The sequence below is a fragment of the Prionailurus bengalensis genome, chromosome D2 (assembly GCF_016509475.1).
Source record: "Prionailurus bengalensis isolate Pbe53 chromosome D2, Fcat_Pben_1.1_paternal_pri, whole genome shotgun sequence".
Taxonomy (NCBI): domain Eukaryota; kingdom Metazoa; phylum Chordata; class Mammalia; order Carnivora; family Felidae; genus Prionailurus; species Prionailurus bengalensis.
Genome location: NC_057351.1, coordinates 21,370,448 through 21,390,383, shown reverse-complemented (window position 1 = coordinate 21,390,383; position 19,936 = coordinate 21,370,448). Strand labels below are relative to the sequence as shown.

Here is a 19,936-nt window from a genome sequence, read left to right as displayed (position 1 = left end):
GGGGTGAAAGTATAATTTTATGATTTGTCTCTTTAATGTCATATGCAGGTTCATCCATTTTTTATGAAGTTCTTTTTTTTTTAATTTTTTTTTTTTACATGTACTGTATTCAAGTCTCTAAGGAATAGGTCCAACAAACTCTTCCAATTGTGTGGGGACTTTTAGATTTTATAAGCATATTAATTTATTTCTATATAATTTGATAATATCACAGTTGTTTCAAATGCTTCGAAGCAGTTTCAGTAAATTACTCAGTCCTATGAGCTTGTTTATTTTATTCGCTTAGCAAAGACAGTGATTACAAAGGTAAAAACTTAAATTCGCAGCCAAACTATTGTGAAGTTTGGTAGGCTTCAAATAACTGAATTTTTATTACATAGTTCAACTGTATTTTTATTTCTGCTTTTGAACTTTTTGCTAACTTCTGAATTAAGTTTACATATATGTTTTCCCCAAATCAAGCAACTCAAAAGTATATAAAGTTTGATCTACTCTTTCCATTTCCCAGAGGTAACCACTTTTCACGAGCTTCAGGTTATTTTGATGTACATATATTAATATATATATATATAATGTACATGCACTTTATATACATGTAAACACACATTCCCCGAATTGAGTTTCTCAGAATATAAAAACGGGTTATACTATCACTTACTGCTTAATAACTTGCAAAGTTATATATGTCACATACATGGTATCCTTTCCACTTGGGGGAGAAAGCTAAAGTTTTAATGTTCTATACATCAGACAAATTGGTACATTTCGTACTGGTTTTCTTTCCTTTTATTCAAGGACAGAGGAATAAAAGCTATAAAAGGCAGTGCCTCTAGCAGAGGTCCAAAGGGAAGTACAGCTAGTCTACATTAAGGTGGCCACTGGGGATGATACTGTGACACCATATGTGCTGTGATTTTCCTCTGAAGTAGGAAAGGAAAAAGTTGGGGGGGGGGGGGGAGGTGTTGCCAAAAATAATGCCATCAACAAGACCAGGGGGGAAATTTTGCCTACTTAAAGGTACAAACTGTTGTCTAGAACTTTAGGAACTAATTAGAGGTTATTTTCTGTCATTAAAGATGGATGATTTTTTTTTTTAAGAACATGTTTCCTGACTCCTGTCTTCCCTCTTTATCTAATGGATTCCTAACTATTCTCCCCCAATTTAGTGAGTTTCTACATCATAACACAACTTACTTTGGCCTTATTAAAGCACTAATTGACTGTATTTAATGGCCAATTATGGTTAAGAGAGGTATCTTTATCTTTAGCTATACATAAACAGTATGGGTTTTCAGTAGGAAACAATGAAAATGCCTACATGCCAGACTAGATCTAAACAACTTCTATGGCTTGTTATTTAGAAGTAGGACTTTAATTTTTTCTAAGGCTATTAATATAAATCCATTTACTTCTATTATTCACTATATTTATAAATATACCTTCTTTCACATTTCTGTCAGAGACTTTCCAAACAGTTAACTGGCATCTTTCCCCACAAAAGGGTCCATTCATAATGTATCCAATAGGATTCTACTTTACTGGATTTTCCTGGGATCCTCAAATTACCTACTATGCAAAACACCAGACATTTCCCAGAGTTAGCTCAAAAACATTTCATTTTTTCATGTTTAAACTGTAATGAAATCTTTCATCACCTCTTATTATTGGCTTTTCTGCTTCTTTATGCCTTTGTTTTCAAAATAAAATGAAATTCATTTTTTTTCCCAAAATATATGAAACCACCCACAGCAAATATAAATAACACTTCCATAAAAAACTTTTTGCAGATTTTAGTGCATTTAAGCATGAGACCTCCCTCTACATTTTTCCAATCCCCTTCCCTCTCTTAACTGTGCTAATTGAAGCAAATCATAAGAGCCAAAGGGAGCTAAACATGAGCAGCAAGAAACATCATGTTTTATTTTCATCCCACCTCCCTCCCTCTCTACCACAGTGAGGAAAATGAACCCATGTCTCACCCAGTCATGAGCTATGAGCCCATAATCTAGAAGAATACAAAGTCATTTTGTAAAAAGAAAAGAATGAAAACAATTTTGGCAGCAAAACAAGGTAATGTTTTAGTCTTTACCCTGTCATTTTAAACCGGCTCTGCCTTTCTACTGGCTGTGACATAAAGCAGTCATAGAACATTCTCACCATTGGCTGGTGCTGACAAAATTATCAGAGCTACTACCCTTTCCAGCCCAACAACACTGCAAGAGTTAGAATCCTGGCTCTCCCAGAAATGTAGCTGTCAACTTCGTGATCTGCCATTTTCCCTAAAATAACATCAGGTGAACAACAACTACAGTACATTGTTCTACAGCATTGTCCCAGCCACCTTTTCACCAAGAAGTCTGACTAGCAGGTCACGAGGTCTGTAGAGTAGGTCTGCACTTAAGATGTTTGTCCTTGTTCCCCCAAACTAAGTGGCACTAACTGAATGAATACCAGTGAAGAAGGTTATATATTGCATATATAGCCCCATTTTTGCTCTCTGAGTGGTTTTTCTTTTTTTTTTTTTTTTAATGTTTATTTATTTTTGAGACAGAGGGAGACAGAGTGCGAGTGGGGGACGGGCAGAGAGAGAGGGAGACACGGAATCTGAAACAGGCTCCAGGCTCTGAGCTGTCAGCACAGAGCCCGATCTGGGGCTCGAACCCACGAACTGTGAGATCATGACCTGAGCCGAAGTCGGATGCCCAACCGAGCCACCCAGGCGCCCCTGGTTTTTCTTATTGTACAATCATAGAGCCAAAAAGGGAGATATTAAGGAGCCATATAAATCTACCAAGCTGGAAAATATGAGCTCAACTTGGGGAGTTAAGACTTTATTCCATTTTTTAAATTCACCAGAGGAAGATCTTTGACAGTTTCCCCTTGTAAATCAGATAACAGTCACTAACTGAAAGATATCATCATCTTAAATTCCTTTAGTACTGATCTTTTCTTTTCTTTTTTTTGTCTGTGGCAATAGAGATTAGATGATCAATCATCACATAAGACCCCTTCACTTGAAGATAGTATTCAGAAATTGTGTACACCATCAGACATAGTTATGCTCATTTTAATACCTCCAAAAAGCTCAGTTTTAAAGAAAAACAAGATATTGTCTGTACTCTGAACTTCACTTTTTAAAAAAAGTCTATCTTACCCTTAGTAAATGAATTTTTAAATGAAAAAAAAAAACTAATAAAGACAATAAATGTAATGCCCCAACTAAGGTACCATCTTAATTTAGATTAAGGAAAATACAACCTAAAAATTATTTAGAGATTTGGTAGGACTAATTCAGAAACACAGTGCTCAAAATGAGGCGATCTAATTAGAGCTCTAATCATTGACTTTTTTTTTTTTTCTTCAAAAAATGAAACCTTTTGGTTTATATAGCATTGTGTAACTGTGTTTTATACTTTTTCCTTCTTGGAGTTGCCTGCTAACCGTCAGTCTTGTACATACCTAAGGCTTACTGCTTTGACTGTTGTGGCCTGCTAAGTAACCATTAGAGGAGTCAGCCTTTTCCCTTTGCCCTGGAGTAGCAAGCAGAATTTATACTTTCTTTCTCTAAAACTCTGAAGAGCATGTGTGTGGCCTATGGAGTGCTGTGGAGATCTGTCCATCTAGTATGTTGCTAATCTCTATGCCACATCCTTTAGGGAGAGGAAGCAAAAAACATTCCTGGTGAATCTGTCACAGAAGAACAATTTACTGATGAAGAAGGCAACCTCATCACCAGAAAAGTAATCATCATTGGGATTTTACGCTTCTCTTGGGATTTAGATTTTTCTACTGTTTGCTGTAGTGTCACCACTTGAAACAGAAACAGAAAAATCTCACTATTGCTTCCTACAGATCACTCGGAAAGTAATAAGACGAATTGCTATCCCACAAGAGAGAAAACATGATGAGATGGTAATGGAGAGGGGCTGCCAGAGAAAAAGCAGAGGATAAACGCTTTGTGAACTTTCTAGAATACGCTGCTAACAGGCTGGCATCTGCAGTGTGGCAGCTTGAAGTGTTTGTTGCTTTTGACATCCTGTGCATTTGATCAGGGTCAAAGAAAAAGACTTCTTAACATTCTTTAACATTATATATTTTTTACTGTCTTCAGAGTTTTCAGAAATAAGTTCATTTATGGAGAGTAGAATGTGCTGGTTACAGCATGTGAGAGAAATAAAATTAAAACCCTCTCTCACCACCAGACCCCTGGGCAGCACCCCCCACCCCCAATTTGGCCTCCCACCCAGTGCTTTGCCTGAAGCTTAGTGCCTGCCTAGGGGGAGGGTGGAGAGCACCTGAGGGAGGGCACTCACTTCCAGCAAAGGTACAGGGTTTCAATGTTAGAATGGCAAAAAGCTCACATCAAATCTATACATTTTTCCCTTTCCAGTATGTTCTACAAAGGGAAATCTGAATTCCCTCATCTTAACCCGAGGAGGGCTCTCCTCTCTGGGTTTATAACAGCCCATATGCAATGTGCCAGTTAAAGAACTAATCTTAACCACTGTGCAGTGTAACTCAGCAGATGAAACTCCATCTCCCAGACAAAACACCTCTGGCTATTTGTCATTCCTTTCCTTTTCTCATTTTGAAAATAGAAACTCCAATAGCCTGTGTTTACATAAGAAAAAGTGCACTAAAAATTTCTCAAGACTAACTCAAAAGATTGGAAAGGCTACTGTGTTTCTGTTATAAAGCTGGGAAAAGTGGAGTATTTGTACAGTTTTGCTCTCAGGGAAAAGTAACCCTGGTGCTCAGTGAAGAGAGGTCTTGTTTTATGGAAAATGGATGATTGCTTGATCTGCAGTAATGAGGAAGGGGTTGGTAATTCCACAAATTAAAAAAAAAAAAAGTCCCTCAGATCAACAACATTCCTATGGTGTTTAGTTCATGATCAGTGCTTTCCTGAGAAATTTTAGTCTCAACACAACAGATTGCTTAAAATTCTGTTGGCTTAAGAAGAAATAAATTATAATTTACTAATATTTGTTATAATTTGGGTTTGGGTGCCTTGAGAGCTTTGGTGATGATTTCTTCTAGTTTACAAGTAAACGAACAGGCTAACTCATTTTTTTTAATTTATCACTAACCTTTAAAAAATTTTTATTTGTTACTATTATTCTTTTTTTGTCACTAACCTTTTATTTATCACTAACCTATCAAGTTACTCCAAAGTATAGTTATGTTACTGTATTCATTCTGACGGTGCTCTCTAGCTTGCCTCGATGATGCCAGGCTTGTGTGGTTACGCCAAATAGATTGTGTGTATTTTGAGACGTGAAGTGACAAAGTGCTTTAAACTGTGTTTCACTTACCTAATCCAGCCTCAAGGGACCAGAATGGGAACCGCTCTATGACTAAAACTCTTTCACTGTGAAATCTTAACACATACATTCCTTTTTACAGCAGGGAGAAGGTTATAAGGTGAAGACAGCGAAGAAGGAAATCCGTCATGTGGAAAAGAAGAGCCATTCATAACAGGAAACGGTTAGTCAAGGCAATAGGTGTGCTCATAGCAACAACAGTCTGCCTTAACTCACTGTGAAACCTCTCCTTTCTCTTGATGAGTGATTCAGATCCCCCCATCCACTGCCCTCCTCTCTTTTTCACTGAATTCCAGCTTTGAATATCCAGTATGAACTTATTGGGCTTATTTTTATATTTACATATGCAATGTACACACACACTCCAGTCACAGTTCATAAACTTTCTCCTCACAAACTAGTCAGGAATTTAAATGTAAATGGTGTTTCCAGAAGCAAATGTAAACAGTGATTTTTGAGTCCCCTCTAAGAGTAGAGGCTCCGTGTGAAATGTGGTAGTATTATACAGCCCGACAGGAAGCCGGTCTGGCAACAACCAGTTAGTTCTCACTGATGCACTCTGAGATTTGTGCACATCCAGCCTTTCACCGTTTTAGCAGAATGGCCTCTGAGAATTCAATTTCCATTGAAATAGAGTGGTTGCCCATTTTAAATTAAATGGCCGAGATCCCTATATGCTACTTGGTATATCTTCCAGAAACCAGGGCAAATTAAATAGAAGGTAAATGGACTATTTTTTTTTTTTTTTGAAAAAAAATTTTAATGTTTATTTATTTTTGAAGGAAAGACAGAGCGCAAGCAGGGGAAGGGCAGAGAGAGAGGGAGACACAGAACCCAAAGCAGGCTCAGCCTCCGAGCTGTCAGGACAAGCCCAACGCAGGGCTCACACTCACAGACTGTGAGATCATGACCTGAGCTGAAGTCAGACACTTAACCAACTGAGCCACCCAGGCACCCCTGGACTACTATTTTTTTTTAAGTGAAATATTGGTGAATTTGCTTAAATTTGTCTGAACTTTTCTTCATAGATGAGGATATTTCTAACAAACATTGTTTTCTAAGTTTTACATTATCCTATTATCTTTAGCTATACTTATGAAAGGTCATTTCCTAAGCATGAAAAAAGCAGATGGAGCTTTGAAAAGAAATTTGAAAAGGTCTCCTGAGTCCGTGAGGTGAAGTAGCATGATTTCTGATGGGATGTGCACCAGCAGTTCTCTTAGCCCTACTGGTCAAAATGACAAAGAGCATATAGATTCTAGTTTTTACTTGGACAGATCTTCTCTTCCCCAGTGACCGGAATCCTGGTACTGCAGTGTGGACATGAGGAACTGAGAAATCTAGTCTCATTGCTCTGAATTTTGTTTGTGACTTAACTAAGGCTGAGATAAATTCCTTTTTCTAAATTTTTATTTTAATTCCGGTATAGTTAACATACTATGTAATATTAGTTTCAGTAGAACAATATAGGGATTCAACGCTTCTGTACAACACCCAGTGCTCATCACAAGTGCCCTCTTATCTCCCATCCCCTATTTCCCCAGTTGTCCCACCAGCTTCCCCTCTGGTAATCATCAGTTTGTTCACTATAGTTAAGAGTCTGTTTCTTGGTTTGCCTCTCTCTGTCTTTTTTTTCCCCATTTGCTCATTTTTTTTTTTGTTTTTTAAATTCCACATATGAGTGAAATCATATTGTAGTTGCCTTTCTCTGACTGACTTCTTTCACTTAGCATAATACTTTCTAGTTCCATCCATGTTGTGGCAAATGAAAAGATTTTGTTCTTTTCTATGGCTGAGTAATATTCCATTGTATGTATATATACATATATATGTATATTATATACATATATATATATATACCTGTATATGTGTATGTATACATAACATATACATATATAACATAATATATACATATTATGTAATATATATATATATATATATATATATATATATAATCATTTTTTCCCCAAGATCTAGGATTAGGGTTAGAATTAGGGCAGGGATGAGGGTCTGTGTTTATTATTGCAGGCCCAGATAAACTCCTAATCCCTTCCTCTCAAAAAAGCTTACCATATGTTTATTCACTCCAAGATTTATTTCACTTCATTTCTGTGACGCTTTCTGCGTAGGCAATGAGAAACTCTTAGTAGACAACATAAGCATGGTACTTTCCCTTACTGAGCTTATGTTTTGGGGATTTAATGTTAACCAATCATAACTAATCACATTAGTATAATGGCATTGAGAAAACTACCAAGAACTGCATAACATTCTGAAATTAACATTTACCATATATACTCGTCCAAGTGTTCTACTCTGCTCTTCATTTCATTCTCACAGCTAACCTTCTTGGACAGATGCCCTATCATCCCCATGTAACAGATGAGGAAATAGGGCTCAGATTGCCCAACATCACGTAGAGTTGGCAGAAACAGGTACAAACCTGCCACCAGAGCCAACACCGTTAACACCCTCAACCATGTTGACTGGAGACTTGAGGTCTGAGGTGACAGGGAGGGCTTCCTTGAAAAAGTGATGTTTGAGTTTTGAAGACTGAACACAACATGACTGGGTGAAGAGGGAAGTTTGATGGTGTCTGGGGTCACCTTCTAGGCATGTGCAGCAGCACTTTGCAATGGCCAGAATGGGGAGGAACAGGAAGGGAGAATCTGGGGAAACAGGTCAGTGCAGCTGGCAGAGAGTTTGACCCTTGGGTCTGCAGAGGTAGGAAAGGTGGGAGTTGTCCAGCCTCATGAGCCTCTCTGTAGGGATTCTGGTCTGCACACTAAAAGCAGAAGGAGAGCAGTGAAGAAAGAGTCTCAGGCAAGGGTGGGGTATGGTCCAATGTGTACGTTCTGCATCACTCGCTCTAGCTGCAAAGGCACAGAACATACCAGAGGGGGCAGTAATGGGTGAACAGAAAACCGAGTAAGAAACTATTATAGGTGCTGGCTTGGCCAGGAGGATGGTAGGAGGCAGACTGAATCAGGAGACATCAACATGACTTGCTTTCCACACAATGTGAGAGATGAGAAAATGATGGATGACATCAGTGCGTCAATACCTAGAATGAACCCACTTGTTATGTACGTCTTGCAGCTGTTCCTGGTATAAGACATATCTAGATACATAGAGATGAATAAAGCACTAAGCATGAGTTTGCAGTCTTGACTTAGTCCATTTAAGCCGTTGTAAGTGATAAGCGAAAGGAATCCAGAAGAGAGTTCAGTATGCACCTCAACATTTGCCAGCTTGTTCAGACTGGATGGAAATGAACCAAAGTGTTGCCCATAGCAGCGGAACCATTTTTCTAGAGCAACATCCACCTAGTATGTGTGAATAAATAACACCAAAAAAATACAACTGTGCTAGGTCCTTTAGATATGACATGGTCACTAAATGTACAAGAGGCCTTAAAATTACAAATAACCCACCCCGTAAAGAAGTTGTCAGGGCCTTGGCTCACATGCTACACCACTCAAAGGAGAGAGAAAGTCAGGTAGAAGTCATATGAATGTGAAAATAACTCCAGCAGAAAGCAAACTTAATGTGTCAGATGGAAAGAACAGTGATTTGACTGTAAGCCTCACGTTACTCTCCAGCGTGGTATTTACCTTCCGTAAGTGAACCTGGGAAATGAGTCCAAGAATACCCACTGGAATTCCAGGACACTGAATGCATGCTCTGGAGAAATCAATTTGCAAATATATTGAGAGTTTTTATAGCCTGCTGGCTGCCTTTTTTTTTTTTTAATAACAAAAACAACTAAGCAAGTAGACTGCTGCCAAATTTCACGGAGTCTCAGATGGTGACATCAAAATTTTTATTTCCCATTTTAGAACCAGCTAAATTTTGAGCTATCTGAACCCTGCCCCTGCTTTTCTTTAGTACTGAGTCATAGTTATCCTGTTTTTAATGTAAGGGAAAAGCCAATGGCTTTCAATAGCTATAAAGATTTGTACACAGTGTATAGTGATTTATAGTTTACAAAGTGATTTTACATTTTTGTCGTATTTAATCCTTCAAAGAAGCTTCTAGATAGGTTAGGCCAATTTTGTTTGCTACCTTTTGAAGATGAATATTCCAAGGCTCAAGAGGTCAATGACATTTCTATTGTCACACAGCTTGTGATTGGTAGAACTAGGACTTAAACTCAAGATTATTGATACTCTACCTAGTGCCCTTTCTATGACACTTAGCTGTATGTCTACAATTTGAATAATAATAGTCATGTTCTAGCAAATGATTACTATACGCCAGGTACTAGGTAAGATCATTACGTACATTACTGAATATAATCCCCAACACAATGCTGTAAGGTAAGTACTACTCTGAAGACCGAAGTTGAGAAAAGTTAAATGATTTACTCAAAGTCCTGTACAGCTGATAAGCAAAAGAATAAATTTGAACTTATCCAGAACCTAAGTTCTTAACTTATATTCATAGTTAAATAGTAGTTGATGATGCTTAGAGACCTAAAAGCAAATTTTGAATCAAACAGATGTACATAGACAACCTATAGTAAATGTCCTCATATTTTACACAGTGAAAATACTCATAGATGTTTGTTCTTTTTTAAAATAAAGCAGACATCCATTTTGAAGGGGGTAACCTCTAAGTGTTTACTTCGTAAGTACCATTAGAGGGCTGATTAGTGAGGTTGTAGCAAAGGAAGGTCCCCAGATGTAGCCATAAAAGACTGTGGAGCAGCTGTATTCCAAACCTCTTCTGGGGAAATGCTCAGAATCTCACAGCCATGTGGAAGCCAAGAGTGACAATGCTTGCCAAGGGCAACACTTTTTCTCAACCAGAAAGTTGGTTCATTTTTTTCATTCCTTCAAAAAATATTTGACCTTCTGCCTGGCTAAAAGTGGAAAGGCTAGATGTATGATGGTGAAGAAAACTTTCATGGGCCCTGCCCCTCCTAATCTCTCAGCCTGCGTGGAACAGATGCTTCAGGGCTAAAAATTCAAAGTCCAATATCCAATAAAAGAATAATGCGGAAACACATTTAGACTTTTGGGGGCTGGGAAGGTCACTCTGAAGTCATGACACATAGGGGCACCGGACTGACTCTGTTTGTGGAGCATGTGACTCTTGATCTCGGGGTTGTGAGTTCGAGTCCCACATTGGGTGTATAGATTACTTAAAAATAAAATCTTTAAGAAGAAAGAAAAGAAGTCATGACATTTAAACTAAGAACTTCTAGGTGGCGCCAACCATGAAAAGAATGGGGAAGAGGAGAAGCAGACTCCAAGCAAAGGATATGACATGAGCAAAGGCGTTGACCGGGAAAAGGCATAGTTGAGGAAATGAAAGAAGAGAAGTGTACACCAGAGCCTGGTGAGCTGGTGGTGGATGAGGCAGGCACATGATGACTTAAGTGAGGGGTGCATCATCACAGGCCAGAGAACAGGCTTTAGATTTCATTCTAAAAGAATTTGAAGCCCCTGAAGGATTTTAGCCAAGAGCCTGACCCAAATTTTTTTTTTTTAAAGCACGTAGATTATGTAGAGAATGGGTTGGAGGGGAAACAAGAGTAAACTGAAGGTGACTGGTTAGGTTACTGAGCAGTTCAACTAAGCCATAGTAGTGGCAGGGCTAGGACCTGGGCAGTAGGTTTAGGAAAATCAACAGGTAAATTACTTTGGAGGGGCAGGGAGGATGGAGAAGGGTTGAGTCAAGAATGATCCCCAGGTTTCTGGCTGACAGAACAGGGCAGTAGAGAAAGGAACAGAAGTAGAATGGGTTTTTTAAAAACGACATCAAGCATTCAGGCTTAGATTTAGGTTTAAACTGCTTTTGAGACTTCCAAGTATTGTTTTAGATATGTAAGTCTGGAGCTCTGCAGAAAGGTTGGGGCTGCACTTCTAGAAATGTTAGAGTTATCACTAAAGAGGTAAATGTTGAATACCAGAGAAAGGGAACGGGAGAGAATAGATGTAAACCCCTACGGAGAGGATTAAAGTGAGCCTGGGAGGAGCTCCCAAGGAACAAGATTTTGAAGAGGAATAGAGTTAAAAGGTTGCCTCTGACTTCTTCCTTCCTAGACATCTCCAAGCTATTCTATATCCTATCATCTAAGATCACCTACATGTTCAGCCTCAACCCTGCAGTATACTTGTGTGGTTTTTCATAGTGGTGGATGAGAGAAACCTTCCTATAATGTAGATCAGCTAACAAGCTTTTGTAGGCAGGTGACCATGCACATTTAGAGTTCCTTTGCTTCTTAGCTACTATGTGCAATGTTTGTGACACACACCGTGTAGGCAGTAGGGAGAGCACAACATTGTAAGATACTATCTTAAGTCTGACATTATTATCTGAGAGAATCCCTGCCCACTATAACTTTACAGTCTAATCCAAGAGGCACACATGATCATAAGTCACACAAATCAAAATACATAAATGTAATAAATGATATAACAAAATGCTCAGGGCAACCACTGGAAGATATAATTCCCTCCAACAGAGGAGGTCTTTTAAAGTTTCTCGGAAGTACGTATTTGTACTAGTTTTTTTTTTTTTTTTTTTTTTAACGTTTATTTATTTTTGAGACAGAGACAGAGCATGAACGGGGGAGGGTCACAGAGAGAGGGAGACAAAATCTGAAACAGGCTCCAGGCTCTGAGCTGTCAGCACAGAGCCCGACGTGGGGCTCGAACCCACGGACCGTGAGATCATGACCTGAGCCGAAGTCGGACGCTTAACTGACCAAGCCACCCAGGCGCCCCGAACTAGTTTTTGAAGAAAGAGTAGCATTTGAGACGCAGCAGTGTGGAGAATCATACGTGCTTTGCTCAGGAGTTTGGCTCTTATCCTGGATACAGTTGGGTACTAGAAGCTTTGTGGCAGGAAAATAATATGATCAGATATGATTTAGGTAACTCTGATAGAAGTAGAGGAAGAAGAGAGTTTGAACACAAGGCCCTCAGATCTGCAACACAGAGGAGGGCCTGAACTGGAACCGAGAGAATGAAAAGCGGAGAAAAGATTTGAGGAACCAGATTAGTTCCGTGTCGGGAGAGAAGAGCTAGAGTTAAAGACATCAGGGTTATAGGTATGTAGGGTAATTATTAACAAAATCATAGAACCTAAGACCACAAAATCAAAATTAGTGATTGACGTAGCCTGGGTGATGAAGTAGCTTTGTAGATAGTCAGCGTGCAGGCCCCTTGACATTTGATGATGATCAGAGAGAGAAGCCTGGGCTGGAGATCATAGTGTTGTCATTTTTGGTATTTGGGTGAGAAGTGAAGTGGCCGGAGTCGATGGACCTGCCAGGGAGTTTACTAGCTACATGAACTTAGCTGGGGTCTATGCCTTCATTTCCTCACCTCTACTGGGGTAAGAATAACAAACCTCATAAAGTTTTTGCGGGAATTAGCTGAGTTAATACAAGTAAATTGCTTCAGATAGCAGCAGGCAAGCCCATAGTAAGTACTAAGTTCAGCTAGTAGTAGCATTAAGGCAGCCAGGACCAGTGGCCTGTAGACGAAGATGCGACGGGTGCCAGGAGGGAACAGTGGAAGAAGTTGGAATGGCAGCATCACTGAAATTCTCTGAGAAACAAGGGATGTGAAATAATTGAAAGTATTCTGAAGTATACCAACATCAAAAGCAGAGAAATTCCATGGGAAATTACTAAAAGAGGCATTCTCATTCCTCTTTACTAAGGAATGGACAGAGATAGATAACAAAAGCCCAATGGCTCTAGTTAATGACAGATCTGGATTTTAACCCAGATCTCCTGATTCTGCTTTCCAGAAATCCAAGGTGCCTGAATTGCTTCACTTCAGAATATTTTCCCTGAATTTATTTGGAGAAGATCTGTTTTTATTTAGTTTTGTTTGTTTTTACTTTTCTTACCCTTTAAAAAAATCCCTAATTAACCAAAAGCCTTGGCTCTGAGGTCAAGAGCAAGGATTGTAGAGTCAGGTGGTTTGATTTCCATTTCTAGCTCTACTATGTACCAAGTTCACTCTCTTGGGTTTGTTTTCTAGCTCTGTGGCTCTGTTTCCTTATCTGTAAAATGCAAGATTATAATAGTACCTTATTGTTATTAAATGAGCTAAGCCACTTTATAACAGTGCCTGGCACATAACATTTAATAATAATAGCTGTACAATTTTATTATTTAATTAGTATATCTTTTTCACAACCAAAATATAAATCAATATCTTCCCAGTATTTTTTTTTAAACTGGCCCTATGACCTCAAGTATTTTTAAAGTCACAAGTCATTAAAAAAAAAAAAACAAACTCAAAAAACCATTTACTGGCTGGTATTTGTTTAACAAATCTCCATGAACTGGGAATTATTAAATTTCACTGTAGTTTATCATGTTTACATGAAGAACTAGAATTAATGCTTAGGAAAAAATATTTTTAGTCCCATGACTTCTGTAACTCAAGAGAGGAAAAAAAAAAGGGAAGGGAAGAGAGGTGGGTAGGGATGGAAGGGAATAGTATGACAAATCTGGGTTCTCAGTAGGCTATAAGAAAGGCATACTAGAAAAGGCTTTCTTTCCTAAAGCTGTAACAGAACTAAGTCTTTAAAGACGAGTAACAGTTAACCTGCCAAGGCCGATCTCCTTAGGGAGAGCGGAGTCTATACTTTCATGGAGATGACATTTGAAACAAACTTGAAGGATGGAGAGGAGTTAGATACTGGTGAAGATTGGGGAGGAGAAGTATAGGTGGATACAAAATCATGAGCAAGGAAAAGGAAGTTGGTGGGGCACCTAGGTGGCTCAGTTGGTTAAGCGTCCAACTTGATTTCAGCTCGAGTCTTGATCTCAACTCAAGTCTTGCTCGCAGGATCGTGAGTTCAGGCCCTCCATGCCCAGAATGGAGCCTACTTTAAAAAAAGAAAAAGAGGGGCGCCGCCTGGGTGGCGCAGTCGGTTAAGAGTCCGACTTCAGCCAGGTCACGATCTCGCAGTCCGGGAGTTCGAGCCCCGCGTCGGGCTCTGGGCTGATGGCTCAGAGCCTGGAGCCTGTTTCTGATTCTGTGTCTCCCTCTCTCTCTGCCCCTCCCCCGTTCATGCTCTGTCTCTCTGTCCCAAAAATAAATAAACGTTGAAAAAAAAAAAAAAAGAAAAAGAAGTTGGAAACCAATGTGTTGCTGACTAGCACACAGTCTAGCTCCCCCAAGTGTGGTCCATGAAGTATCAGTGTCACCTGGGAGTCTTGTTAGAAATGCAGCATCTCTGAGTTTACCCTGACCCACTGAATCAGAATCCACATTTGAAGATACTTTAGGTGATACATAAAGATATTAGACTTTGAGAAGCAGTGTTCTAGAATATATGGTTGCCTCTTAAACATGGTTGAACATTCAAATAATCTAGAGAGTTTTTAAAAAGTTTTTTGATATTTGAGGGTTTTTTTGATTTTTTGGAGCTCCACCCCAAGAAATTCTAAATAAATTGGCATGAGATGAGGTCTGGACACTGGGTTTAAGTCTCCCCAGATAGTTCTAATGTGCACCCAAGTTTGAGAACCATTGGAGATTATGAAAAAAGCTTCTCGCTGAAGGGTAGTGGACAGTAAGCCTGATTGGGCTGAACTGCAGAAAGCTTCATATACCAAACTAAAGACAGGTGATTTTGTTTTGTTTTGTTTTTAAGGTGGGCCCTAGGGGCTAAAAACCACTAGTATGTGGATCTGTAAAGGAAATTGTGGTTCTAACTCAAGCATACACCTGACTTGAAAATGGATGTGGAAAGTACAACATTCATCTGTAAGATATAAACTGCCATGAAAATACACTGATAGCTGTTTTTCTATATATCAAAAATGTTTCTTAAAATTAAAATATATATATATATAGTAAAATGATTAAAAGGAATGTTTGTTTCTACTACCTTTGGGTTTGAAAAGCATGCAAAACCCAAAGACAGATTCCTAAATGCAAAGGCCTCTGTCTCAGATGTATTACTTAAACCCAAAAAGAAAAAAGGACTCAAATTCTATTTCTGAAATGTCATCTTGATGGCCCCTACCATCACACCTTTCCATCAGATGGCGCTCTCATCACAATTTGTAAGATGTCAATATTTTATAATAGGTATACAGTCTCTCAGCCAAGGCACTCATGCTTTTTGTAGAACACTGTACTTGGTATAAAGTCTTTTATCCAATGAATGACCTTCCTGCACCCCGTGTGGTTAGGGCCAACACACTCTGATTGTATGACCAAGAACAAGAGAGATTTACAAAAGGAACTCACTCCCCAATTTCTTTTTTAACTATCACCCATACCATACCTGAATATAAATGGACATAATTAATAGCATTTTAAAAAATTATAGAAACAAATCCAATATTTCTATAAAAGACAACATTTGCTTGCAACAGGGTGATAGGAGAAACACCTTGCTTCTTATGGCAAGATTTACCTGGGAAATTGGATTGGCTTTTGGAAGAGAGGATGCAAAACAAAAAAAAGTTCAACTGGGTTGTAGTGATGATTGCATATCTATATAAATGTATTTAAAACTATTAAACTCTATATTTACAATAAATTGTATGGCATGTAAATTATATGTCGATTAAGCTGTACAGTGTGGGGGGTAGGGGGTTCAACTAGAGAAGACTGCTGAGGAGCCTCCCTAGGAAGACACAAGGAGACCACGGGGGTAACATCATCATAGGGCCATCTAAGAACCCTGGTGCCCAGAAGATTAGGTATAAGTGGTAATAGAGGTGAGAAAATCCTGATCCTACTTGGATTTGCCCACTTTCTAGGGCATGTCCTGCCCAAATAAGTCACCTTCCTTCTCTACAACCTTTGCAGAATCCTGGGAAGGGGGGCAGATATTGAAATCACTCCAGAAGGACTTGACACTTTGATGTTCTTGGCTCCAAGCATTAGTGACCTGGGGCATGCTGGTCAGTAGCACTTTCAGCACAAAAAAGGAAGCAAGAACTAGTAGAGCAGAGGAAGTACTGTACTAACATGTTTACATAAGCTGAGGTATCCTGGGTGATCCCTCTTAAAGAGACAGAAACTTGTCTGGGGTAAGTAAACAAACTCAGGGTCACTGAGGACACTCTTGGGCCCCAACAGAAACCCAGTTCTGCTGGTGCTTCTAGGCCTGCACAAATGGTCTGCTGCTTACCAGTGAGTGAACACGGTTATTCCTACAACTGTTCTTGCTTTCCTCAGGTTTTCACAGGGGCTGGGATTTGTTCTCGGGCCAGTATTCAGGTCTGTCGCTTCACACTGAGAGAGGACGATGAACTATATGTAGGCAAACTTTGTTTTATGAAGAAAGAGTTCATAGCAAAAGCAGCTGATTTACTTTGTATTAAGACTGGTTATAAAACACTGAGACTTTATGCAGTTATTATTCAGTAAGACAAGACGTTCTCAGCCTCCATAAAGAAGCTCAAATATAATGAATCGATTTTGTCGTGACTGATGTGGGGCAGGAGGAGGGAAAGTATTCTTTGCAGTGATGGAAGACAGTCTTTCATTTTAATCGGTGCATGGAAAAGCAATTCCAGAGTAATGAAGTAATGATGCTGTTCTCCCTTTTTGAAAGATTAGTTGTACTTTGGGGAGTGAGCACTTATAAAACATATGGACATTCCTGAAATGCTCTATTCTGACTCAATATCCCGGGCTCCTTTATGCCCATGAGAACTCCAGACCCCTGATATTTTGATGTTGATGGAAATCCCACACAGCACCTCTGTGAGCCTCATTTTATAGATAAGACTAGGCCCAAAGGGCTGTAAATGGCTTTCCCAAGTATCTGAGTGACCTGATCGTTAGAGATAGAGCCCTAGAAGAGGGTCTTTTCCAACACAATCTCAAAAACCACACATACAGTGAAGAGTGTGCTTTGGAGATCACAGGGTTACCTAGAAAAAGTCACTGCCTTCAAAGAGCTTTCAGCTACACCTCAGGGCTTTGACCTAACAGATTGTGTTGGTAAAAAGAATCATGTTAAACTACCCCATAAGAAAGTAGAGGCCTCGTTCTCTAAGCTTTTCTGTTGAATGGGAAGGAAGGCTTAGGCAAGGCAAGAAAAGAAAAGAAAAGAGAAAAGAAAAAAGGAAGAAAGGAAGGGAGGGAGAAAGAGAAGGAAGGAAGGAAGGAAGGAAAGAAGGAAGAAGAAAGCAAGCTAACCTCAGTCCCTCTTGTCTGTCTTTCCACAGGATCATGTAATTTTACTGCCAGTATTGAGACATTCATGGAAGAGATGTCAGCAGGAAGTAAAAATTCATGGAGAAGGGTGTGTGTGTTTGCTGCTTCCACACATTAATGGCATGATTTTTTTTTATGCAAAAAGAAAAAAAAAAGAAATCTACCCACATTTTAATTTAGCATGAGCCAATTTACAGAGCATGGAAATTCACTTTCATTCCCAGGATTGGCGCGTGTGCAATTAGCAATGCAGTGTATATACAAGAAGCCATGCTGTTAACAGTTTATCCTAAGTAATTTGGTGTCATTTACAAAAGGAAGAAATTCCTGCCGCCAGAAGGGACAGAAGACGGGATGATGAAATCACAGAGAAACACTAAAATTACTAACTCCACAACAGCTCGCCTTATTTTTCTTGGACCCAAACTGTCAGGGTATAAACACTATTTGTTTCTTTTTTAAAACATCTATAGTTTTGCTGTAAATAATAACACTGTATAAATTCTAACAGAAAAATAGAATAAATGTTGATAAGGCACTGCCTCTTAGAACACAAACAGAATATTGCAAATGCATTTAACATACTAGGGGTCTCAAGTGACTTCACCCTAGAAGAGGAGGGAGGGGTCCTGGGTGGGGGGGGGAAATCTTCACTGATTCTTGTATATTAGCAATTATAATGTTTGTATATGCAAAACTGCTAGCTTGATTTTAAAAAACAGAAACAAATCTTTAAAATCTGCTGCAAATTTAAATAATTCCCAAAATGAGGAATTCTGTAGTTCTGTGAAAAAAATTTTTCTTCAGAATACTAATATTTTGATGCATGTGTATCACCTTATTTTGATTAAATCTTTTCCAATTTTGCAAACACTACAGTATACTGCAACACAGAAGATTTTATCTGTAAACACAAAGCCCTTCATCTAATATTTGTTGCTATTGCCAATTTTTCAATGAAATGAACTAAAAATGAAAAAAAAAACCCTATACAGTAGTTGCTTTAGGGGGAGGGTGGGTGCTGTTAGTGCTTAAAAGGGGGTAATGCTTGCCGCTTTAGAGGTGGATGGTGCTCATAAGAGGCCCCAGTCGGGGGTATTTAAAATGGACTAAACAGAAATTCTTAGCTCGTAGAATGGCAGCACGCTGTACAATTATTACTGTATTGTGTACTGGCTATAAGATGTAGACACCTTTGAATAAGCCAATCATTTGTAACCATTCTAGCAGTGTCATATTAGGTTAATAAGGCTGCTGTGTTTTAAAGGGCATTTTTATTTGGGTTTTGGTGAAATCCTTTAATTTGTTGATTATATTCATATAAAATCAGCATTCATTGACACATAGCTCTAATGACATATGTATGAAAAACCATACACTGGATGACCTAGTCGATTATTTAAGCATAAAATAAATTGTGTTAAACTCTTCACCCACCTGTGCTCTACAGTGTCCTTGTGTTCTCTGGCAAAATGTGCATTTCGTGGAGGAGCCAAGAATTAAAGATTAACCGACAAGTGATCTTTGCCCTCATCCTGTTTGTGCTGCCCCCAGAAAAGTGGGGAATTGGGGCTTATTGCAACCGCATGTCAAGTTGTCAACTGACAGCTCCAGGAACCCTCCAGGGCTTTTCGTCCCTCATGCTGTTTGCAGTTGGCGTTTGTGGTCGGTGCTTAGAAGTTGGGAGATTTTACATAAGAACCCAAATTTCTAACTTCCCATAAAAAGCAAGATTTGACAACAGTTCTCATTTCCAGAGGGCAACAACTTGTGGGGCCATGTCATGCCTGCCCTCTGCAACCAGGTGTGGGGTGTCCAGACAGTGCAGAAGCCAGCCCCGCCTCATACATTTGTTGGTCCTGATTGGCCTGGTAGGTAGGCACTGAGGTTTGCAACCAGACCCTACATGATTAATTCAACAGGGGCAGAGACCGGCTGTTTTAATTTTCATTCTAGCCCAGAGCCAGGCTATACTGGTGGTACTCGCAATTATCACTAAAATTGGAGCACTCTCTATATGCCCAACTGTAAGTGCATCGCATTGATTCAGTCTTCATAACCACTTCATGAGGTAGGTACTGCCTTGGGTAGTAATTGTCCCTTTACAAATATTAAAAGGGTGCTTAGAGCCATTTGACAGGGTCACCTATTTCCTGTCCATTAAAGATTGCTGATGGGGCACCTGGCTGGCTCAGCCACTGGAGCATGACTCTTGATCTCAGGGTGGTGAGTTTGAGCCCTACTTTAGTACAGTTTACTTAAAGAAAAATGTTGAATTGGATGCATTGTTCCCAACAGATTCAATATCAATGCGGAACACATGTATGGAGAATTTACTTTGCATGAATAATGGAGCTAGACTGCATTGTATGAAATCCAAAGCAAACAAAAAGTGCCTCTCCACCGCCACCAAAATCAAAATGAGCAAACTCAGACCCCTGAACGGTTAAAAAA

At 39.2% G+C, this 19,936-nt stretch overlaps 1 protein-coding gene and 1 pseudogene across 19 annotated transcripts in view; one reads left to right on the top strand and one right to left on the bottom strand.

The window, feature by feature from the left end:
* ANK3 (ankyrin 3) overlaps positions 1 to 18,914 on the top strand; it is a 697,552-nt gene extending 678,638 nt beyond the window's left edge. For 14 of the 19 annotated variants that reach the window (XM_043596402.1, XM_043596395.1, XM_043596398.1 and 11 more), the window contains 4 exons: positions 3,657 to 3,740; positions 3,853 to 3,912; positions 5,407 to 5,487; positions 17,494 to 18,914. In XM_043596402.1, coding sequence (XP_043452337.1) covers positions 3,657 to 3,740; positions 3,853 to 3,912; positions 5,407 to 5,478 — 216 coding nt within the window. In that variant the 3' untranslated portion in view covers positions 5,479 to 5,487; positions 17,494 to 18,914. The remainder of the gene's footprint in view (positions 1 to 3,656; positions 3,741 to 3,852; positions 3,913 to 5,406; positions 5,488 to 17,493) is intronic. The other 5 variants (XM_043596399.1, XM_043596401.1, XM_043596412.1 and 2 more) reach the window with 1 other exon arrangement.
* The window catches only part of LOC122492608, a 38,256-nt pseudogene continuing 26,463 nt past the window's right edge, over positions 8,144 to 19,936 (bottom strand).